The sequence below is a fragment of the Carcharhinus amblyrhynchos genome, chromosome 5 (assembly GCF_965287045.1).
Source record: "Carcharhinus amblyrhynchos chromosome 5, sCarAmb.v2.hapA, whole genome shotgun sequence".
Lineage (NCBI taxonomy): Eukaryota > Metazoa > Chordata > Chondrichthyes > Carcharhiniformes > Carcharhinidae > Carcharhinus > Carcharhinus amblyrhynchos.
Window position 1 is genome coordinate 113,381,040 of NC_137328.1, and position 25,433 is coordinate 113,406,472.

Here is a 25,433-nt window from a genome sequence, read left to right on the forward strand (position 1 = left end):
GCATAGATTAGCTAGATAGTCGATATCTTTTCCCAAAGGTAGAGGAGTCTAAAACTAGAGGGCATAGGTTTAAGGTGAGAGGGGAGAGATAAAAAAGGATCCAGGGGGGCAATTTTTTCACAAAGAGGGTGGTGTCTGGAACAACTGCCAGAGGTAGTAGAGGCGGGTACAATTCTTTTAAAAAATGTTTAGACAATTAGAGGGACATGGGCCAACTGCGGACAACTGGGACTAGCTTAGTTGGAATAAAGGGCCTGTTTCCATGCTGTAATCCTCTATGACTCTACGACAATGAAGTATCAATATGGTATTGAGGGGATGAATATAACATATAAATTTCATATTCCTTTCACAAAGAGGTTCAATTGAAATGTTAGATAAATTTTATTACATATAGTTCTATCCCAAACTAATTTCACAGAAATCCTTTCACAAGACCAAAGAATTCTTTTGTACTTGTGCCTCACACTTGGAATTTTAAATAATTTATGATGGGGAAGTGAAGACAGGAGTTTCATCTGACAAGTTGGACTAAAGTTCATATGCTCTAGTTAAAGCTGAGGAAGACCCTTCTGAACTAAATCTATGAGATCATACCATAAACATCATAAGATACAGGACCAGAATTAGGCCATTCGGCCCATCAAGCCTGCTGCAGCACTCAATCATGGCTGGTAAGTTACTCAATCCCCTTCTCCTGCTTTTTCTCTCTAACCTTTGATTTCTTTACCAATCAAGAACCTATCTACCTCTGTCTTAAATACACTCAATGACCAGGCCTCCACAGCCTTCTGTAGCAATTAATTCCATAGATTCACCATCTTCTGACTGAAGAAATTCCTCCTCATCTTGGTTCTAAAGGGTTGTCTTCTTACTCTGAGGCTGTGCCCTTGGATCCTACTAATGGAAACATCTTCCCGTGTCCACTCTATCCAGGCCTTTCATTATTCTGTAAATTTCAATGAGATCCTCCCTCGTCCTTCTAAACACCATTGAGCACAGACCCAAAGTCCTCAGACGCTCCTCATATGTCAAGATTTTCATTCCCGGGATCATTCTTGTGCACTTCCTCTGAACCCTCTCCAAGGCCAGCACATCCTTCCTCAGATGCGGAATTGCTCGCAATATTCCAAATGTGGTCTCACCAGAGCCTTATAAAGCGTCAGCAGTACATCCCTGCTTTTGTATACAGGAGGTGCTGGACAAAATCTAAAACTCCAGAGGTATTTAACTCCCAAATTAAACCATGATCTGAAACTTGAGACACAAGAATTGAGATAGTTCTCTCATCCTACTGTTTATTAAACTTAATAACCTAAACAATTATGGTGTGTAAAACTCTTTCTCCAATTTATTAATCCTTATTTGCAAAGGTACATAGAAAAGAGAGGTGACAAAGAAATCACATCAATTATTGAAAGACATCAGTGACAAAAAAAACAAGGAAAACAAAACATTAATTTAAAATGAGCCACCTTTGAAGAATTCTCTTGCTATGCTGAATGAAAACTGTTGCAGTTTCCAGATTTTATAGATAGGATTTTTTACAAAACCACTTGAAAGAAGTGGTTTTGAAAAGAATCATTTGCACTAAATACATAAATATCCAAGTAATGCCAAATCCCGTGAAGACAACAGAAAGCAAGATATAATTTAAGCTTACTATTTGAACAATTGCCTAATTACCCATATAAAATATCCTCTTAACCCAAAGGACTTAAAGTTTCAATTGTTAAATTTATACTGTTAATTCAAATGATTAGCTTTTTAAAGTTTCATAAAAATGACTACATTAGCAGGTGTGAATAATGGCTGTGTTAAAGCATAGTTACATTTATAATTTCCCGATTTGAGTATTATGTGGAAAAGAAAATATTATGTTGTTCAGAAATTGTTGCCATGTTAACACATTTTGCTGTTTACAAACCTCATCCACTGTGATCACATTGTTTGGTTCTCCTATTCAAACATTTATAATAGTCAATGACAATAGTTTCCATCCAGATTTGCTGTCAAATGTGATGTAGCTTGAGGCGTTGGTGTCTCTGTGGAGCCCAAAGTCACTTTCTCTATCATGATCTTGGCAGATGTACAAGATGTAACTGATAAGCATGGAAAATTTACTAGTAAAAAATAACTTGAGGCATTTTCCCCATATGACCCTTACATTTTTGCCATCTGCTTTCACTACCTCCTAACCACATCCCACAACCATCCATTTGCACACCCATCCCTGACAAAAGCTCTAAAGTTTGCAGTGAACTGTGCTCGATTACACTGCGGACAATGTATCAGTATCTGCTGCTCATTAGTTATGGAGTAGATCCTCGGCCAATGCATGTCAAACCCCAAGTACAGAATCCCAAGGCTCGAGTTTCATTATTGGAGTGCATATTCACATGCAACAATCTTGTGAGCAGCCTCTGCAGTGCTGATCTTAGTGGAACAGTTGATTTGAAATTCAGCACCAAACCCACTTGTTTGACTGAGGTGCTGTACTGCTAGGCAGAACGCACATTGAATACAGCACCAGCTTTGAAAAAGTGGGGTCGTGGTTGTCACTGTGGGAAGCATATTGGTGTCGTTCTTCAATGATGGTGAGTCCAGTGACTTGAATCACAAACAGATTATGTAGGAAACCTTCAGCTATCAGATAGAGGAAGTGAACAGGTGTGGAAGTGGATGGTGGCTGCCTACTGCCTACTTAACAACAGCCATCAGCAGGTTATTTGGGTGGAGGAGACCAGGAAGGTTATCATAATCTTAATTCAAAGCAAAGATTCAGCAAAATCAGATACAGCTCTGCACTTTTGTGAAAACACTTAAAACTTGTAATTCTAAGGTTTATTCATTTTCCAATGCTTGGATCACTGAAGCACTGCTTGCCTTAGCAGCCTGGAATGATCTAGACGCCTGGTCCATTCTTCGCCCATTGAAAAAAATTACACTGTTTGTCCACTCCTTGTGAGCACACGTAGAAAGTACGACCATTATTCGGCCCAAGTTTCAGCACTGTCCTCATGAGGCATCGCTTTCCATGATTGCAGAATGGAAAATGTAAATCAGCCCACTGTGAAATACAAAGCAGCTTTAGCACTCTCCACACAGTTTGCATACAACAGCTGACTTGTAGAATCTTTCCACTGACATTAAAGTTTACAGAATCAACTGGAAATACTTCAAGTAATTACTATGTGCCAATCTCTATACACACTGCTGTACAAAAAAAAACTGCGTGACAAATTTATACAGGTGTACTAACTGTAATTGACTTCTGCATTTTTCTATAAAAAACATGCCATATACACAAGTCATTCTGAGTAAAGCAGCCCCATGGGATTTCACGAAGGTTACAATTACCATCAACATTTAACAAATAATACCCAAAATGCTTGCTGACCTACAATAGCACCAGTTTCAACAATGCATCTATTTTAGAATTCTCATCCCAATTTTAGAATATTTACAGCAGTTTCACACTTGTTATTCTGATGTTATTGTCCCTCCGACATATTAATAATTACACTTTGCAGAGAAATGTTTTTAATTGATCAATCAATTCTTTATATTTTTAATTTTAGGGTCCAAGGAAGTATTCTGCATAACGGCTGATACAGCCACATAGCTGATTACAGCACAATCCCAAATGTATGAAAACATCATCTTAAGTGCACAATTATAATTATTGTGTTCAGCTAATTAGAAAATCCTTTTGATTTGAAGGCTTATTATACAAATCATGTGCAACTAAACTGAACAAATGCAATTAAATTATAAATAGTTGAAACACTGTTTCACACCCATGTACTGTCATCTATTATCCAACTATATTCATTATCGAGTAGGGAGATAGCAATTACTGCAATTTCAGAATCATTTTAAATAGTTCAATTCAACAGGCAAACTGCAGTGCCACTGATGTTTAAAGCAAATGGTGTAGAAATTTATCTAATGGAGGACACAAGTCACAGTAAATCCGAACACTGCAGTGATTCATCTTCAAGTGTTTGGACGGTGTTGAACTGCCCTCTTGAGGCCATTTAGTACAATGGTAACTACTGAACACATCAAGACTGAATCGTGTTAAACTGAGATTAAACTGAATTTGGGTTGTAACATGGTAATATGTGGACGTTTGTTTTGAAGTTTCAGACAGTACTCAGATAGCACAGTGGTTAGCACTGCTGCCTCACAGTACCAGCGACCCAGTTTGATTCCCGGCTTGAGTCACTCAGTGTCTGTGTGGAGTTTGCACATTCTCCCTGTGTCTGCTCGAGTTTCCTCTGGGTGCTCCAGTTTCCTCCCACAGTCCAAAGATGTGCAGGTTAGGTGGATTGGCCATGCTAAGTTGTCCCTTAATGTCAGGGGGACTAGCTAGGATAAGTGCATCGGATTATGGGAATAGGACCTGGGTGGGATTGTGGTTGGTGCAGACTCAATGGGCTGAATGGCCTCCTTCCACACTGTAGGGTTTCTATACTCAATTCAGACATCTATAATTACTGATAAAGTTAATAGACTCTTTTCCATGTTTATCTAGATTAATAAAACAAAATTGCTAATATTAGGATGGTTATTGCCTTAATGTGACAATATTATTTATCTGACTGCATTACTCAAATTGATGATGCCATACATTGCAACCTCATTGCTAGTACTCATGATTATTTGTAAGATTTTCACAGAAAATTGATGGCCAGCAGGATTGAGAATTGGTGGCATTTTCTCATCATAGCTCTTTGGTTCTTACAATTGAAAGCTCCCCATACACCCATCCCTGACCTATTTTTCTCCACCTGCTCCATCACCTCTCCAACAGTATAAAATCCACCACATTTCTCCCTCCCTAGTTCTGAAGAAGTCGCAAGGACTCTCTTTTCTCTACACAGATGCTGCCATACAGGCTGAGTTTATCCAGCATTTTCTGATTTTAATTAACTTGTCCCTGCAATTACAAGTCAAATCTGACAAAACTGAGAACGTCAGCCATATATTGGTTGCAGTATCCTCTCAGTAACCAACACCTTGATCCAGAGCTACAAGAATTGCTGAAAGCAGTACATGCTCACATGCAACAAGCTTGTGTGAGCAGCCTCTGCAGTGTTAATCTTAGTGGGGCAGCTGATTTGAAAATCAGCACCAAACCCACTTGTTTAACTGAGTTGCTGTACTGCTAGGCAAAGCGCACGTTGAATATGGTACCAGCTTTGAAAAAGTGGGGCTGTGGTTGTCACCGTGGGAAGAATATTGGTCATTCTTCAAATGATGGTGGGTCCAGTGACTCGAATCACAAGCAGATTATGTAGGAAACGTTTGTGCTAACAGATAGAGGAAGCGAAGAGGTGTGGTAGTGATGGCAGAGGGGTGACACACTGGTTGACACTGCTGCCTTACAGCACCAGGGACTGGGTTCAATACCCACTTGGGTCACTGTCTGTGCGGAGTCTGCACATTCTCCCTGTGTCTGCATGGGTTTCCTCTGGGTGCTCCGGTTTCCTCCCAGTCAGAAAGATGTGGTGGTTAGGTGCGTTGGCCATGTTAAATTCTCCCTCAGTGTATCCAAGCAGGCACCGGAGTGTGGCAACTAGCGGATTTTCACAGTAACTTCACTGCAATGTTAATGTAAGCCTACTTGTGACTAACAATAAATAAAGTGGATGGTGGCAGCATACCTAATGATCGCAGCTATCGGCAGATTATTTGGGGTCTCAGTCACCCAGGTCACTTCCATGTCAGGTAATGACAGCTCCATTGGAGTACAGTAACATACTCACCTGAAAGTAGTTACACTGGGATTCTTGAGGTAGAGAGCATGCATAGAACTGCCTCCCCTTGTTGTCACCTTCTTTCTTGACCACTCTCAGCACGCAGGGGCGACCATGCGCTTTACAACTTGGGATTTCAGGATTTGTAGCAGCAGCAGCAGCGTCAGTCATATTAACAGAGCCCCTGTGAACACAAGACTCTTATTAATCTAACCACATTGCTAATCAAAATCACAACATAAACTGCCTTGTGTGTGATTTCAGGGCTTAATGTCCACTGGGCAACCAGACTGCAAGTAGAAGTTTGATAAATATCACTATTTTGCAGCATGAAATCACTGGACTGCAACTAATTCTGCAATTCTGAATAGTTATAGAACTATTCAGCCGAAGATATTACTTTGTCATTCAGATTTACTGATGGGTGATGGCAAAGAAAGCAAATGCATCTTCTGTTTTGTAAACCTTGATGTTAAAAGCAACTCCTATAGTCATTTCTCTCCTGCCTGTTAAACTAGTTCAACTGTAACTGTAGGAAAATATCACATCTCTCAGTAATCTTCATCCATACCTCTGCTATTGAAATCATAACGCTTGGAGATTGATGTAAAACATTAATTCTAAAATAACATAAAATTGCAGTATCTGTGATGTCTTCAATATACCTGAGCCGAGTCACATTAAGGTTTGATCAGTCCTTGAGCAATATCCACATAAATCAGGAGATCAACAAATTGCAGTAGGGAGCTGGAGCCTAGTCAGGCTTTTACATAGGGACAGTTCCAAACAGGGGATCTTTAGCCCATCTAGTCCAACTACCCTGTGGATTCAAAGAGAAAATACTGAAAAATCTCAGCAGGTCTGGCAGCATCTGCAAGGACAGAAAAGAACAGAAGTGAAGTTCAGATGATCCTTTGTCAAAGCTTTTCTTTCCTCACAGAAACAGCCAGACCTGCTGAGATTTTCCAGAATTTCCTTTTTTGGTTTCAGATTCCAGCATCCACAGTAATTTTGCTTTTATCCTGTGCATTCCCTTGATGTACTTTTAATAATCTGTCCAGGTACCGCTAATCATTGTTGGCTACCAACCATTTGCCATCAACTTGAACTTTTTTTGTTACTCCACCCTTAAAAGTTATAAAGCCAGTGCTCAGAGTGGACTGGGAAAACCCAAATCCATTCCTTGCTTGCTCCAAAAACCAAATTCAAATTGAATCCAATTCTTGGCCCCTAGAAGAGAGACAAACAAGACCCAAGGTGACAAGATAAGGTATTGCACCCATCTTGGACTTAATCCAACACACTTGATCTTAGTGAAAAGGAATGGGATGTCAGTGTTGCCTGTAAGCCCAGCAATTGCTTTTCCCTGTGGGGCTGGATTCACCTGTAGGTCAGCCCAGGTAAGAATGGCAAAGTTCCTTCGCTAAAGGACATTACTGAAGCAATTTTTTAAAACCACAACAATCAATGATACTTTCATTACTGAGGTCAGCTTTCAATTCCAGATTTTTTTAAAAGTTGATTTTAAATTCCATTAAGTGCCATGGTGCAATTTGAACCCTCCACTCCAACCAGAGATTAATTTGGGTTTCTGGATTATGAGTCCAGTAACATTGCCAATACTCTCCCACCTCCCCCTTCAGTAACAGCCTGTCAAGTGCGGGTTTTCCTGAAATCCCAATGATAACATCCACTGTCTGGTCCCGCATCAATGACGCTGTTGCCTCCTGAAAATAATCCAAAAAATTATATAAGCATGATATCTCCATTGTAAATGACAATTGTCTCAGTTTAGGTCAAGATGTTCCTTTGTATTAATCCTTCTTGCTGTTTGCCAAGAGATACCCAAAAGCAACTGTATTTCTTCAATAGCTGCTTATTTGAGGTCAGTTATCTTTGCACAAACCAGGGTCCAAACCTGGGAACAACCCAATCTGCATCAAGAGTCAGAGGATTATGGACTGAAGTCACACTACAAACTATGGAACCCCACTATTGCCTGAAATGCAATCTTTTGGATGAGGCACAAACTAAAGGACCTGTCGTCTGCTTTGAGACTCTCAATATTCATCACTATTTGAAAACAGGAATTCTCCTTGTTTCCTGATCCATCTTTCTTTCTCAGACTCCCCAAAAGAAATGTTTATTTAATTTTTTGTTCTGCAATCTTGCTGTATTAAAATCAGCTCACATTCACCTGCAAAACTGCAAGAGAACATTATAAATGATCTATTTCTGGTGTAGTGCTTTGGACACCATAAGGTTGTGGTAGGACTGCAAGCTCTTTCATCATCTCCCATGTAGTACATTTAGTCTGAGCTAATCAAGCAAGTTTTCATTTAACAGACATTTATCTTGAAAATGAAGATTGTATAAGCTTTTCTGCTATGATAGCACAATTGAAAACTGCTCTTAAATTTGCTCTTCAGTTTATTTAAAGCATAGAACTGTCATGTTCTAAATGTACTTTTAAAAAAGAGTAATAATGTTTTAACATACGGCTGACAGAACATCCAATACTTCTGCCAACACATGAAATATATCTGCAATTAAAAATGCCCATTTATAAAACACAAGAGCTGCTAAAATCTGACATGCAGGTAATGTGTGTGTATGGAAAGATGAAAGTCAGCTTGTCAGATTCTGTGCCATTTAAATTAAAAGTTGCTCAGATATAGCTAAGTTTGCTAATTAAGGACACTATCTTGATTCATTTTTCACAAAATCAAGTTACAAAGGAATAGATGCAATCATGTAGCTGCCATGGTATCTGATCAAAGGCAGCAGTGAAGAGCTCTATTAGGACAGGCAGCCTTTTACCGTCAAAAGAAATTGCTAAAGGTGTGTACAGCGAGCCATTCCTACCAAGCAAGCAGCTTACTTTACTACTGACATTCCACATCAACTTTCTGCTGCCTGCAGTTCCATTTTAAATAAATAAGTCTATGGGCACACCTGAAAACAGAAACTGTAGTACTTGATTTGGAATCAAGCGATGAATGATGATCCTTCTTCATTCTTTTGGGAGACTGATGAAATAAACTTTGGTTGGTGCAACCAAATGACGTTGGATTGCTGGCCATTTGTTTTGCATTGTTAGCAGAGAGACCATTCATCCAGAGGTTTGAGTTCACTCCATTTGCAGAATTATCGGTAATCGAAGACAAAGGTTGACGTGAAGGGCTTGTAAATGCTGATGGCATCTTCCTTCTCATTTCATTGCCTGCTGAGAAAGTGGACCTGTCACTCTCTCCAGGGCTCTTCAGTGACGTGAGGACTAGTGTTGTCGTACCAAATGCTGCTTTCCGATTCAGCTTCCACTCCACCAGCGGCTTACCAAAACTATTGCATGGGTATTTTATGAGATCAGCACCAAAATCAGACTGAAGAGCAGGTTCCTCTTTAAAAAGATGGAGAACACAGTTAACATTTTCAAAAGAACGCAGAGTTAACATAAGGTTAAATCTCACGGGATCCAGGATGAGGTAGCCAAATGAATGTAAAATTGGCTTGATAACAGAAAACAGAGGGTAGTTGTACAGGGTTGTTTTTCAAACTGGTGCCTGTGACCAGCACTGTGCCTCAGGGATTGGCGTTGGGTCCACTGTTATTTGTCATTTATATTAATGATTTAGATGAGAATTTAGGAGGCGTGGTAAGTTTGCCAATGACACTAAGATTGGTGGTACAGTGCAGTGGACCGTGAAAAAGGTTATCTCTGATTGCAACACGATCTTGATCAATCGGGCCAATGGGCTGATGAATGGCAGATGGAGTTTTATTTAGATAAATGCAAGGTGATGCATTTTGGTAGATCAAACCAGAGTAGAACTTACTCAGTTAATGGCAGAGTGTTGGATAGAGTTAAGGTAAGGTTCATAGCTCCTTGAAAATAGAGTCACAGGTGGACAAAGTGGTGAAAGTGGCATTCGGCATCCTTGCTTTCATTGGACAGAACATTGAATATAGGAGTTGGGATGTCTTATTGAAATTGTACAAGACATTGGTAAGGCCACTTTTGGAATACTATCTACAGTTCTGGTCACCCTATTATAGAAAGGATATTATTAAACTAGAAACAGTGCAGAAGAGATTTACTTGGATACCACTGGGACTTGATGGTTTGAGTTAGGAGAGGCTGGATAGACTGGGACTTAGAGGTCTATAAAATAATGAGGGGCAGAGATCAGCTAGATTGCAACATCTTTTCCCAAAGGAAGGACAGTCTAAAATTAGAGGGCATGGGTTTGAGGTGAGAGGGGAGAGATACAAAAGGGAGCAGAGGGGCAATTTTTTCATACAGGGGAGGTGAGTGTCTGGAACAAACTGCCAGAGGTAACAGCAGAGGCAGGTACAATTTTTGTCTTTTAAAAAGCATTTACACTGTGACATGGGAAAGATGGGTATAAAAGGCTTTGGGCCAAACATGGGCAATTGGGACTAGCTTAGTGATTAAAAAAAAAGGCAGAATGGACAAGTTGGGCTGAAAGGGCTGTTTCCATGCTGTAGACTTCTAAGACTCTCATATTTTATCAAGAATGCAGCATTAACATTGCTGAACAAAAGGACACAAATATGAGCAAGGACCCAAACTGCAACCTATAGTTAAGTCTCAGATATAAAGACAATGTGGGATTGCTCTACCATTTGCCTTGTCAACCAAGTGGTCAAAAGATAACATGTTCAATACTATTTGAACATAGAGTTTGTTTGTCCCTAGCTTGAGAGAATTCATTAAGCACCAGGGGCCTTAGATCAGGAGACTAATTGATATTCACAAGTCAGGCGCAAGTTCTGTTAAGAACAATTTGTAGCCAGTTGTAAATCAGACTAGATAGCATGTACGATACTTGTACATGCCATACAATCAGTGTAATATCTAATTATTGATCGATTGCATATTATAATCAAGCAGATGTGCACACAGGTTGTAATTGGTTAGTTTTATTCATACTTTATGCCTTATTTAATCCTAACTGAAGTTGTGAATGGATCTAGATAACTTCTACGCAAACACATATCTCAGATTTTTTATACGTTAATTACTTGTCATTGAATCCGGAAGTATCTCTGTCTGTGATGCAGTATTCAGAGTTCTTGGCTGCACTACCACTGAGTGTACTGAAGCCCTAGCAATAGCTCGTAATAAAGGCTGATTTTAATCTAAATTCTTTGTCTGGTCATTTGCAGGGGACAAAGTCCAAAAGCAACTGGACAGTTAATTTTGTTTGTCAACAAATATCATAGTGATTTTTTTAAGCTCCCTTCTGCAACCTGAACATTGTATTTACTTGTGAGGTGGCAAAAGGATTGTATAAATGCATCAATTTAATTGTGAGCAAGATGCTCACTAGTGTTAAAACTCAGTTCAACAAAAAGTAAGAAAAAGCCTTAGTTGCAATTTGAACAGTTTACAATGTTAATTTACATTTTTGTACCGTACACTAATAAAACTTATTGTATCTACAATGGAGCTCAGTCCTGGGAGTGGAGCGGTAAATCTAGGTCCCAGAGGTGGAGGAAATTATCATTAATACATAAACACTCATTAATATTTTGTTCACAAGTAAATAAAATTCGACAACACAAGTATAATTTTTAACATTGTGGCCAAGTTCATGCAAAGTTTGACACTGACTATTCCACAGGGGACTTAAGAAATTGAGACACAAAATCACATATGTTAAATGAACTTGACACTAAGTGATATTGTTTGGCCACTTGCTGAAGACCATACTTACCGACAGGCCTGTGTGTCAAACAAGCAATACATGACATGGTTGACGCTGCATTTATTAATGTGCACAGTGGACATGTCCATTCTTCCTCCTGTTTTTTGGCAACAGTGTCAGTAGAATGATTTCCAAAGCCATGTGCCCAGCCTATCAAGCTATTCCGTTTAGGCAAATTACTACTTAAAAACAAAATAATTGAAAGAATAAGAAATTATAGTTTAATTGTAACCAAAGGAGAACTTTTCAGAATAAAAATACAATATCCCACTTACAATGTAGAAATAATTGGAATCAAGATTTCCTAGAATTATAATATCCTAAATGTATGTGTTGCTTTTACATATATAGACACAAAAAAATACAAACTGCTTATTAAGATAAAATTACAGTAATCATAGAAAAGCCACATCACAGAAGGTGGTCTTTGACCCAACTTGTCAATGCCAGCTTGAGGACACTCAGGTCTCCTTTCTTATGTGACCCATAGCCCTGAGTTCAGGGTCTCCACCACCAACTTGGACAGCGAATTCCACACACCCACAACCCTCCGCATAAAAAAGTTCTTCTTCATGTCCCCTCTGCACCTTCTGCCACTTGAATCTGTGTCTCCTGGTTTTAGAATTCTCTTTCAAGGGAAAGGATATACCCTGCCCATTCAATCACTTCCCCTCAATTTTGTGCACATCAATCAAATCGCCCCCAGCGCTTCTTTGTTCCAAGGAAAATAACCCTAACCTATAGTTCCCTAGCCTTGGCAATATTCTTGTAAACCTCCTCTGCACTCTCTCCAGAACAATGTGGTGACCAGAACTGCACACAATACTCCAGTGGTGGCCTCACCACTGTTTTGTGCAATTCCAATATTATATCCTTACTTTTACATTCTATACCTCTGCCAATAAAGGACGGCATTTCATATGACTTCTTTATAACCTTGTCGACTTGAATTTTTAGGGACCTGTGTAATTGTATGCCAAGATCTCTTGCTTCATCTACCCCTCTTAGTATATTCCCATTCATTGTGTATTCCAAATAAATGTTTGACTTCCTTAAATGCATTACCTCATACTTCTCAGTGTTAAAATCCACCTGCTACTTTACTGCCCATTCCACCAATCCAACTATATCGTTTGAGATTACAGCTATCCTCTACACTATCCACCCTCACTGTGTTGTCTGCAAATTTCCCAATCATGCCACAGACACCAGCAACACCCATTTATATGCAGAAATAGAATACATAGCTAACTTTAAATGCAGCAGAGAGTTCAGTGAGTTTCTCTTCACACAGCGTGATCAATATATTGAATGCTCTACCAGGTAAAGAAGCAGAAGTGCAACTTGAAGCATTTAAGAAACAGATGTTGCAGTGAAGGGGAAGAGGAGACAATAGGCTCTTTCTGGATGGATAAATTGAAATAGGACAATGGAAACATCCCATCTATATTTATCTTGTGATGTGACTTTGCAGCTTACTGTACCAATGACAGCAGGCCGAAAATGAAAAATAATTGTGTAACTTGTTCACCCCATTGATTTAGGTAATAATTCAGCCCTTCAGATGATAACCAAATAGTAAGAGGAAAATAATTAAACTTAGGAAGGAGAAGAAAAAGGAAAGAAAAACAATTGATAAAGCTGGTCTGGTCAGACTGGCCTCATGTGATGTCACAATTAAATTTTTATATCATAAATTGAAATTTGCAACAATTGGACAGGCCACAAACTATGGTCAGAACAAGTTTAGATTAATGTTGTATAAAAGATAGAGGGCTAAGAGAGGCAATTGCTGGCCTGAAACAATAGAGTACGCGCGAGAGAGAGAGAGAGAGAGAGACTGGGTGGCAGGGGGGGGGGGGGGGAGGGGGAACCAGAAATAACCAGAAGACAAAAAAGTACAGTCAAAGTGACAAAGTAGTAGGGAATGAGAAATATGGATGAAGATTACAGGATTTTGATTTGTTCATTTGAATTCAGAAGATAACTACAAATTGAAGTAGTGCTCTCGATTTCTTAATTCAAAGTCAAAACAGAAAATAAATTTGTAACAAAATTCAAATTAGCTAAGCTCATAAAATGTTGTGTGTTCTGATCTAAAATACAATTTCAAGTTCACATTGCCTTGTTTTAGCTCAGCTTTCCAAACGTGTGTCTGACATACATGGCACTTTCATAAATGTTGTACATAATCTATGCATACCTAATGTCAACCTGACAGGGATCTTCCTTCTGACAGTGCGAGCAGAAATACGTCATTCGCTTATTCTCACCCAGGCGGCAGACAGTGATTTTGCCATTGCACTGTCCACATGAGGAGCGCTTGTAAACTTTGTAATGCTTATACAAGGCTGAGCCCATCTTACGACACTAAAATGCAGGAAAAAGGATTATATCATAACAGAGTATAAATTGTTTGACGGTGAAAAACCAAATCTCTTTCCAGTGTTTACAAGCATTCAAATTATACTAATTACATGCAACCTCCAGTGGTTTTGCTTGATAGCAGTCTATAATCTGAAGTGAAGATTTTAGTACTTAGTGCATATTAAAGCTTTCACCTTTTTCTCATATTTGATTCTCACAAACACCTGAAAACAGCATTACCACTCTCCCACCCCTTGACCCCACACAATCCTACATTACACCAGTTTCACAGAAGGAAAACTTGTGCCTAAATTGGCCATTTTGGAATTACTAATTAACAAGCTATTAAGTTTGTCAACAACGCAATTTCAATTTCTATTTTCATTTCCCCTTGCATTTTTCAGGTGTAGGTTATGAAGAAGTTTGGATGTGTTTTACAATAGCTATGAGAAGGTAGCACAAAGGATTTTGGCTGGATCTACCAGCAGAAATGGTTGGGAAGGTGGCAGCAATCTTAAAACTTTTTAAAGTCATTTACTAAGATGGCTTTTTGAACAATTCTTTTGGACCTTTCAACAAAAAAAAGACTGATGCGGAGAGCAGGGTTTTTACAATTTTAGCTGTGACTGACTTTCAGTATGCAGCATTACCCCTCTACAGCATGACATCCTGTCCCATAATGCCAATCGGATGCAGAACCCCAACCCACCTCCAACTTCCCTCCTTTAATTGGCCAGTCTCCTTCCAGCCAAACAGCCACTATTCAGTCATCTGATGCTCAATTGAATGAATGGAGATGGCAGGGGCAGGGGTTCATGTGAACCACTCATTTTCTGCTGACCTTCCTGACCCCATCCAATAAACACAAAATCCAACCCATGGAGTTCCAAGAAACAGCCATGGTGACAATGAGGAGGAAATTGCAAAGAGGAAGGTTTTGAAGGTTTCTGAAGGAATTAATTAGTAAGACAGAGGGACTTGAATAGAATACTCCAGACATCGGGTTTCAGATGAAAATTGCAGGTTGAGATCCCACTGCAGACTTAAATAATTGAGGTTGACATCTCTCAGTGCAATCTTGAGGTGCTATCCATCAAGTGGGAAATTGTTCTTCTCAGTTGTATGCAAATAATCCCCTGGTATAACTTGAATGAAGGTTGGGGAATTTTATGTATCCGCATTAATGCCTAACGTCACTAAAACAGATGATCTGGTTATTATTTCACTGCTGTTTGAGGCAGTGGTGTCTGCAGATCCATTGCCATTTTTGCTCTTGTGAAATGAGCGCTCATACTTCAACACACGCCTCTGACTTTGGGATGTAGTGGGTATGGGCAGGAACTGAGGCAAAAATGAAGCAAAGATAAATGAGGACATAAAGGAGGCCAGATCCCTGAACACAAGTGTTTATGATCGAGGAAACAGACCAAATGAGAGGTATGTAGATGATTTGTATGTGAACTGTGAAAAATCAATTCTGCAATTATACAACACCTTAACTATCATTGAACCGTCCCAAAGCAAAAACGGCAGTCAATTTCTCTCTATTGCAAGATCCCAAGAACAGCAATGTGTTGGATAAGGAATAAATATTGACTACAACACGAGAAGAAGTACCCTGATCTTTTCGATTTGACTTATTATTGTCACATGTATTAGCATATAGTGAAAATAATTGCTTGTCATGCGCTATACAGATAAAGCGTACCGTACACAGAAAAGGAAATGAGAGCGCAGAGCGTAGTGTTATAGCCAAAGCTAAAGTGTAGAGAAAGGTCAACTTAATAAGAGATAGGTCCAGTCAAAAGTCTAATGGCAGCAGAGAAGAAGCTGTTCTTGAAGCGGCTGGCACATGCCCTCAGACTTTTGTACTTTTTTCCCCAAAGGAGGAACTTGGAAGAGGGTATGTCCAGGGTGCTTGGGGGCTTTGACTGGGCTGGCTGCTTTGCTGAGGCAGCAGAACAAGTAAACAGAGTCAATGGATGGGAGGCTGGTTTGTGTGATGGACTGGGCTTCGTTCATGACACTTTGTAGTTTCTTCTATCGTGGACAAAGCAGGAGCCATACCAAGTTGTGATCCAACCAGAAAGAATACTTTCTATGGTGCATCTGTTAATGTTGGAGACAGTTCTAGTGGACATGCCAAATTTTCTTAGCCTCCTGAGAAAGTAGAGAGGTTGGTGGGCTTTCTTAACTACAGCATTGGTATAGAGGGGCCAGGGTAGGTTGTTCGTGATCTGCACACCTAGAAAGTAGAAGCTCTCGACCATTTCCACTTCATCCCCGTTGATGTAGATCGAACATGTCCTTCCTTAAATCAATGACTACCTCCTTCGCTTTGTTGACATTGAGGGAGCGATGGTCATCGCACCAGAGAATAGTGTCACGGGATTTAATTAGTCCACTTGAGCCGACCAATAGAACCTTGTCATCCATATAAAGACAGCAATTTCAATGGTGTGGCACTCACTTAGTAACGTACTGAAACATTAGTCAAGATTGCATGCTTGAATTGCTGGAGTGGATCATGAACCCATGACTGCCCATCTCAGCCAAGAGTGCTAGCTCTGAGCACAAGCTGCTTTTACATTGAATGTTGGTAGGACAAAGAAGGGAAGTCAAAAGAAGCTACTAGGCAAGCTTGAGGTGGAACCAAGAAAATCACTGCTGGATGAGTTGGCTACATTGTGGCAGCTAAATGTGAATCCTAAGACAGTGAAAATGAGAGGGGGAACTGGAAATTTTAATGCCCATCATATCCACAGATTATTCTAAAATACTTTACAGCTGATAATTTTTGTTCTTGATATAGCAACCATGGTTTATATCCAGCAAGCTACCAGAAGCAGGAAGAGACATAAATGACTAGGTAATTTGTATTGATGACATTGGCTCATGGGTAATGATGAGTCAAGTACGTAAGGCTCGAATACAGATCCTTGGAGAACACCAACATTACATCACATTAACTACAACACATGCCTGAGCTTTCTGTTGAATAGTATTTTTTAAAAACTGTACAATAGGTGGCTCAGGTGGAAGTAAAGTTTTGCCAACTTCAACTACAGGGAGCAACTGAGTTGGACAACGTAACAATTTAGTTGATTTTTGCAAATTATAAGGATGCACATTCTTACTTTATAGAACAGCATCGTGAAGTCACGTGTCACTTTAACAAGGTGGTGAATTTGCTCATCCGATAATCTCCAAATCTATGAGAAAGAACATACATCTCAGATAATGGTTTAACTTTTGAAATCAGTGAGAAGTCATGTTTGATTTTACACTCACTTTATGTTAACAGCCTTTTGAAAATCTGGAAATAAACTGCAATGCCCAGCTCAACCTAAAGTGGTCAGAGACTACCCCTGCAACAAGATGATGGAAGTCAAATACAAAAATTAGTAAGTAAACTGGGATGGCAGGTCTGTCATACAAAGAGAGACTGATTTACTTAGGATTGTATTCACTGGAGTTTAGATGTAAGAGAGGGGATCTCATAGAAACTTATAAAATTCGAACAGGGTAGACTTAGAAAGAATGTTACCAATAGTGGGGAATCCAGAACTGGGGGTCATAGTTTGAGGATAAGGGGTAAACCTTTTGGAACTGAGGTAAGGAGAAATTTCTTCACCCAGAAGGTGGTGAATGCACGGAATTCACTACCACAGAGTAGTCGAGACCAAAACGTTGTCTGATTTCAAGAAGAAATTAGAAATAGCTCTTAGGGCTAAAGGGATCAAGGGATGGGGGTGAGGGGAGTGGTGGAAATCAGGATATTGAACTTGATGATTGTAATGAATGATGGAGCAGGCTCAAAGGGTGGTATTTAATGGAGGTGACGGAAGTTTCGCCCTCTGGCTGGAGATCCAGCAAGAGTCTCACGGGATCTTTTAAGGAAGGCTGTGTGAAGCACCACTTAGGTGCTTAACTGATCAGAGGTGGGTCCTTCTTGGAATCATGGGCCCTGGAGATGAAAGTCCTGCCCACTGAGAACTGCTAGTGCCACCTAGCTACTACCTGAAAGATATCTATGCAAGGCATAAAAGACATCTAGTATCGTTACTGGATCCCAGGCCAAAGGTGACTGATGGTAGGTGGGGTTTTGGGATGGAGGGGAGGATGCACAAGATGGGGTCTGCAGAGGAGAACGGGGGCGGGAGGAAGGGTATTGGCACAAGGGCAGGTGGGTGGCTCTCAGCAGGGTACCCCCACTCCCATTTCCAACACCGGGTTCTTCATTCACGCACTAAGTGCCTTGATCAAGGAACCCCTTCCTCTGCCACACCTGCTCCCTCTCTCCATTACCACCTATGCCCACACCCCTCCACGGAGCCTACAAGCAACTCTGTACGGATTTGCTCTTTATGCTCTGCATGCTCTGCTTTGGGACATTTTCGATGTTAACAGTGCTATTTGAATACAAGTTGTTGGTATCTATACAACCATAACCTAGCCTACTGCAATCAACTTGAACTCAGAAGGAAAAGATCATGCTGGCAATATCCTTGACCACTGAGGATTAAAAAATATGGAATGTCATTTGTTTCACAATCTCTTTAACCTCAGTTCCGTGAATCTGTACAGAATTAAGTCAAGACCGACTAAAATAATAAACTTTAAAATCAACTAAAATTGGGTTATAAACAGATCTGTACAAGTTTCCAAGGCAAGAATGCTTGCTTGTATTTGAAATCAAACATGTTTGTGCATGAAGGACTTCACATGTGGTTAACCAAACACTGAAAGGTTTAACAAATGGCATGTGAATGCCACTCTTGATAATTGCATTTGAGACACAGAATTAACAAATTAATTAAATGGCAAATGGAACTGGTTCATTTTCTGCTGAACTGGAATGAATACATAACTAAGGCTATAACATTCATCATCCAAGGAGATTTTGAAGTGTTGAATAATTCCAACACCAAATCTTTGAAGCTCTTGGGGCCTCTGTAGAGAAGAGCTGAGAGGGAAAATTAAGATCTGGGTCAGTGGTTATGAAATGGTGCCAATGTCACATGCATCGGAAGTCATACTAAAATAGAAGGATTGTAGGGCTAGAGAAAGTTAGAGATAGAAGAGACACAGGCACCAAGGGATTTGAATAAAGAGACAGAATTTCAAAATTGATGCATTGTCGGACTAGGAGCCAATCTAGGTAATCGAGCACAGAGGTGATGGGTGAACTGGACTTTGTGAGAGTTAAGGTATGGGTAGCAGAGTTTGGGAAGAAATCAAGTTTGGGAGGTTGTAAGCACTTTGCCCTTCTTTAGCTAGGGCTGGACAGCTAAGACGGAGAAAGTCATTGAACGAGAGGGATAATTATACCAAAAGTTGCAGACTGAACAAGAAGAATGAGGAGGATAGATTACCATGCTCAGTCAAACTGGATCATTGCCCAGTAACCGTGGCTGAAAAGGCGTGGAGCTCTGTTAAAATGCTGTCTGAAGCCAGGTTACATAAGCTTAAAGTAAAGTTCATTTATGAATCACAAATAAGCTCACATTAACACTGCAATAAAGTTACTGTGAAAATCCTCTATTTGCCACAATCCAGCCCCTATTTTCGGGTACACTGAGGAAGAATTTAGCTTGGCCAATTCACCTAGCCAGCACATATTTAGAATGTGGGAGGAAACTGGAGTACCTGGAGGAAAGCCATGCAGACACAGGGAGAACGTGCAAACTCCATACAGACAGTGATTCAAGCCAGGAATCGAACCCTTGTCCCTGGCGCTGAGAGTAACCACTGTGCCATCCCTGCAGCAAGCTACTGGAAGATTGCTTGCCCAACAGAACTCATAGGGAAGAAGCAAATGAACGTCTATGGGGCAAAACCCATAAATCTTTAGGACACAGATCTTGCAAAATTTAACGGCGGGCCTCCTCCTGCCCCACAAATAATGTTGTCACAACATTGTTACATACTTGGTCCATCTGTTCCGGCCTCTCTAAGTGTTGGGTTTCCTTGGCTTTGGGAGACCCAGAGTGTCTAATCCAAAACGACTCCCACAAAAATTGAGGGTCAGAGCCTCGCTAACAGATCAAACTCAAAGTGGGGCACCTCATACCTGTTGCAGTAACAACAGAAGGAGGAAACAGTAGAGCGAATCAAAAATACATAGATATAAGGGGAGAGTATTACTAAGTTGTGCCTTTAAAAGAATTTTCAAATGAAGTCACTACTTCATTTAATTTTTCCTGGCCTAAAACATGCAGATTAGTTTCAAATGGATTCTGCTACTTGAGGCACTTACCTTCACCGCAGGATGGAAGCTACTATCAAACACTGATTCATTTTTGATGATGTTTCCCACTCCAGGAAGCACAGTCTGATCCAAAAGCACATCACAGATCATACGAGCACCATGTTGCTTCAATTCATTCTCTGCTCGGGAGCAACTGAATTTTGCTGAACAAACATCCAATTCTTCCAATAACTTTACTTTCTGCTCGCACTCCGATGTGCTCCTGATAAATAATTGAAAACACTAACGTTAAATTTCATTCAAAGTACATCAAGTGTTTATTGCCCCAGTGTTTTTATATAACAATCTTGCAATCTCAACAAGTTTTCAATTCCTTCAAATTTAATGTTCCTTTTGCCCTCCCAATTCCATTTTCCCACTTGCTCTGAATACCTGCCATTTTCACATACACCAAAACAAATATATTCTGTGATGGAGCATCCATAATCCTGTGGGGTGCAGAATTTCAAAGATTCACAACTCATTGAGTGAAGAAACTTTTCCTCATCTCAGTCCTAAATGACTGCCCCACTATCTGAGAACAAGCCCCCATGTTTTAGATTTCCTGATCAGTGAAAATAACCCCTCAGCATCTATATTCGCAAGCCTCCTCAGAAACTTACATGTTTCAATAAGACCGTCTCTTATTCTTCTAATCTCCAATTTACTGAACTCCTCATCACAGGGACCTAATCTAGTACAACCTTTATTGTACTGCCTCCAATGCAAGTATTTTCTCTTTACACATGGAGACCAAAATTGCACAATATTCCAGGTGTCGCCACTAAAGCCCTGTACAATGGTAGCAAGACTTATTATTGTACTCCAATCCCCTTGCAATTGAGGTCAAGTAATTTGCTCTCTTAATTGCTTGCTGTACCTGTATGTTACCCTTTTATGTTCCTTGTACAAGTGTATTCAAGTCTCTCTGAACATCAAGCTCTTGCAATTGGTTTTATATTGCTTAGTTTACTGTCATGTTCTACTGACCTTTGCTAGTTTCTGCAACACTCTAAAACCTCAAACATATAACTATTCTTTGATACATTGTTAAGTCTCTTCTTTTAATCTAATACTACATTTAACCACTCAAATAAGCTATTTTTCCTGAGCTTTTATTTTACAATGAAATGTATTGGTGTTGAACACTGAATTTTTTGTGTTCATCACTGTTTCTTTACTACCATATCTTTTATAGTCTATTTATCTAATTAACCTTAACCAGCCCTCTCCTCATACTTACATGATTGAGTTTGTTTAATTTAGATTCTTATTTATGATTGGAATAGGGTTCAAATGGGAATAATTACACTTGGAAAGTCAGATGATGCAGAAAAGCAGATAGTTCTAGGGCCTGTGTTTACAGCGTATTAAAAGCAGAATCTTAAGACAATAGGATCATAACAAAATCTAATGGTTTAGTGCCTTTACGGCAAGAAATACAGAATATAAAAAGGGCTATAACCTCCTCTGAGTAGCAGTCATCGTGGGATTGCCACTCTGTGCCCACTTACCTATGTAGATTTTCTTCCATGTCTATCTTTCCCAGCCTGCATTGGAAGGTCGGGCAAGATCCAAGCAGCACAGCTGTCCAGCATCAAAGTCCAACTTCATCAGATTGAAGGACACTTTTTCAGGGCATTAGCTGTTGTAAATCAGGTGAGTAGAAAGGTCCCATTCAAATTAACAGGTCAATGAGAAGGTAAGTATCTAAGGTAAGTGGATAGAAGTGTGTGCATGACAGGGATGGGCGGTGGGGGGGGTGGTGTCAGGCCTGCAAAGGGTGGGGGAGGAGAAAGAGTTAGAGGAGAAAAGCAATTTAAATTGCAATTTCAAATGGTTCCCAGCACAGGGCAATTGCCCAAAAGATGTTGGCACTTCTGGGCAATTGTCATGCAAGCCCTTATCTGGAAAGTTTCAAGAGGAAACTTGATGTGCTTCCCCAGCACATCTCTTAAATCCAACGCTAGGGAGTTCAGAAGTTACAGCCCAAGGTATAACGCTGAATCTATATAAAATCTTCATTAGACCACAGCTGAAGACTTCCATAGAGCTATGGGCTCTACATTATAGACTGTGGAGAAAATGGAGAAGGTGCACAGTGTCAGGTTTACTAGGGTACTGCCTGGTGTTTCTAGGTTAACGGGTGATTTGACGAGCATTAACGTTATGCCGATATGAGCATAGTAATTAGAAACAAGACAATTTAAACTAATAGAAGGGAATAAACAAAGGAACATTTATTACTGGAAAAAAAATTAAAAGACCAGAACTTTAAACGGGGAAAAAAATCTTAAAAATAATTGAGCTATGGGAATGCACACATTTAAGAATAGTACAAATAGGTGATCGCAAGACAAGACAATGGGAACATGGCACATGCAGAGGAAAAATGCATGTTAAAAAAGGCCTCTTTCCATGTTGTAACTTCAATGTAATCCTCCCGCCCTTGTTCACTCAATTGTTAGTACTAATGCTGCAAATTACAGCATAACTATTAAGAAACCGGACTTACATTTGCAAAATTGACATGTTGGATCATACTTAGATCCGGACGTGGGAAATAAAATAAAATTTATTTATTAGTTACGAGTAAGCCTTACATTAATACTACAATTAAGTTGTTGTGAAATTCCCCAAGTCACCACACTCCGGCGCCTATTCAGGTCAATGCAGCTAACCAGCATGGGAGGGAATCAGAGCACCCCGAGGAAACTCACGCAGACACGGGGAGGAAGTGCAGACTCCACGCAGACAGTGACTCAAGCTGGGAATCGAACATAGGTCCCCAGCACTGAGAGGCAGCAGTGCTAACCACTGTGCCGCAGTGCAATAAATGTGGAGAAATTAAAACATATACTGACTCACACTTGAAATCCAATCTTGGAAATCAAGTCATTTTGAAAACACATTTGTAATTTATTTCTAGAGATTAAGGCAACACAGAAACTGGTGAAAAAGAAAGCACAAAAATGAACCAGAAAATTAATTCATATACATTTACCTGACATCCACTGTGGAGTCAAAGAAGCAAATCAAATCATTGGTCAGCTGGATTTCTAGAACTGCTGCAGATCCATCCTTGTGCTTTTTCCCTGATGAGTTGATACACATTGAACCGTGCATACCAAAATGGACCCTGGAATGGCATTTAAAATTAGATAGTTACAGTTATTTCAAACAAAGAGTGCATCAGAATTTTCCTTGAATATGGCTACAGATGATCTTGCAAAAGTTAAAGACAAAGTCACATCAAAAATCTTTGCTCATCGCAATCCTATATTTTTGGTAGCTGGCGCCTTAATGCAAAAAGTTGAATGAATAAAAGAAAAAAAATGGTCCTCTAACTTTGAAATGATAATTAAATGGAGTTAGTCTGCATGTCTCTTCCCATCCAAAACAGTGAAATGAACATATTGAGGAACATTTTAGAAGGCTTCACATGGGAGAATGGACATCAAGCAGGAACTAAAGGAATTGTATGTGCATACATGTTGCCCTCAAGGTGGTACTCAGATCACATGAACACAAGCAATAGGCGAAGGACTGTTGCCGCCTGCACTGCCATTCAACATGAATATGGCTGATCTTAGACTTCAACTCTACTTTTCTGCCGCTTCCCGTACCTTCAATTCCCTGAGACCACAATTCTGTCTATCCCAGCCATAAGTGGATTCAGTATTGGAGCATCAACAACTCTCTGGGGAAGAGAATTCCAGAGATACAGTATCTTCAGTAAGGAATTTCTCCTCATCTCAGTCCCAAATACTTGGTCTCTTAAACTGAGAATGTGTCCCCATATTTCAGATTCTCCAGAAAATGGTCTGATTTCCACCTCAAAGGTGGGCATTCTTCTACCTAACGTACACTACTTATTTCATGTCAGTTCCTCTAACCTTTAGCAAACATTTACCAATCTGTAGAGTCCCCATTTAACAGTTCAATTATTCTGTAATTGATTAAATTGTGTGCCTTCTTATAATTTCGCTGGTAACATTAAAAAGGGACAGACTATATTGTACACCAATAGCAAGCAAAATAATTATAGTACCTCATTCAGTTTAACAACTGAAGAAATTTCACAGGTGAAATTAAGTAATTTATAAACACTGACTTGTAATATAAAAGGTATTGATCTAAAAATCTTAATTTATGGACTAACCCTATATTTTATTTGTCCAAACTGTATTTATAAATTACTCTGATATTCTGCAGAAGGGTTATTTAGATTCAAAACTTTATTTCTCTCTACAGATGCTACCAGATCTGTTGGATTTATCCAGCATTTTATGTTTTTTATTTCTACATTGTTACTGTGGCTTCTGCGATCGTGTGATTTTGTTTGTAAATTAGTTGGTTAGTCTCACTTGTGAAGTTAAGTTCTACCCTTCCCTCAGTGGGTACCAGGCTTTGAGCTGGAGCCACAAGTATTTCAGACATAGTTCCAAGTTTAAACCGTATAATTATCACCCTATTCCCAAGTGTAATTCATTTTATGAAGCATTCTGGAAAATTTTGCTATATATTCCTACAATTATTTGAATTTTATTTGTAGATGAGAGAGAAGCAAAGATAGAGATGTGGTTGCTAATTCAAAGAATGCATGATATAGAAAGAATTGTATTTCTGTCACTGCTTTCTTGAATGCAAGTAATCCCAAAGCATTTCACAACCAACAATACCATTGTAAAGTAGGAACTGCAGCAGTCAGTTTGCACACAGCAAGTTCTCACAAACGGCAATAAAATCATAAGATATTAAGAAAGAGGAAAAAGAGTAAGTTGTTTGGCCTCACAAGTCTGCTCTGTCATTTAGTAGGTCCGTGACATTACTCCCATCCACTTTACTGCCTTTTCTTCATAATCCTTGATTCCTTTAATGGTCAAAAAATCTATCTCAACCTTAAATATACTTAAGGACTTTGCCTCCATAGCTCTCTGCAGCAAGGAATTCCAAAGACTCCCAACATTCACAGAAGAAATTCCTCCTCATCTTAGTATTGTATTGGTAACCCTTTATTCAGAAACTATGCCCTCTGGTCCTACATGAGAGGAAACATCCTGTCATCATTTACCATGTCAAGCCCCTTAAGAATCCTTTATGTTTCAATGCGATCACCTCTGTAAGTTCCAATGAGTAGATTCCCAATCTGTTCAACCTTTCCTCATAAGACAATGCCTCCATGAGCTGATAACTACAGTGTATTTAAAGCACAGAGATAGGTCACTCATGTAGGAGTTGCACAGTAAACGGTAGAACCCTGAAGAGTATCGATAGGCAGACAGATCTGGGCGTACATGTCCACCAATCTCTGAAAGT

General features: G+C 39.6%; 1 protein-coding gene across 1 annotated transcript in view; it reads right to left on the reverse strand.

Moving 5' to 3' along the window:
- Nucleotides 1–1,306: 1,306 nt before the first annotated feature.
- Nucleotides 1,307–25,433, reverse strand: part of neil3 (nei-like DNA glycosylase 3) — a 32,405-nt gene continuing 8,278 nt past the window's right edge. The window contains exons 3-10 of the mRNA XM_080189745.1: nucleotides 23,119–23,253; nucleotides 20,124–20,337; nucleotides 17,002–17,076; nucleotides 13,701–13,867; nucleotides 11,507–11,679; nucleotides 8,721–9,165; nucleotides 5,775–5,949; nucleotides 1,307–3,070 (exon numbers count right to left, since the gene is read on the reverse strand). Of these exons, the coding sequence (XP_080045871.1) occupies nucleotides 2,906–3,070; nucleotides 5,775–5,949; nucleotides 8,721–9,165; nucleotides 11,507–11,679; nucleotides 13,701–13,867; nucleotides 17,002–17,076; nucleotides 20,124–20,337; nucleotides 23,119–23,253 (1,549 nt within the window). The 3' untranslated portion in view covers nucleotides 1,307–2,905. The remainder of the gene's footprint in view (nucleotides 3,071–5,774; nucleotides 5,950–8,720; nucleotides 9,166–11,506; nucleotides 11,680–13,700; nucleotides 13,868–17,001; nucleotides 17,077–20,123; nucleotides 20,338–23,118; nucleotides 23,254–25,433) is intronic.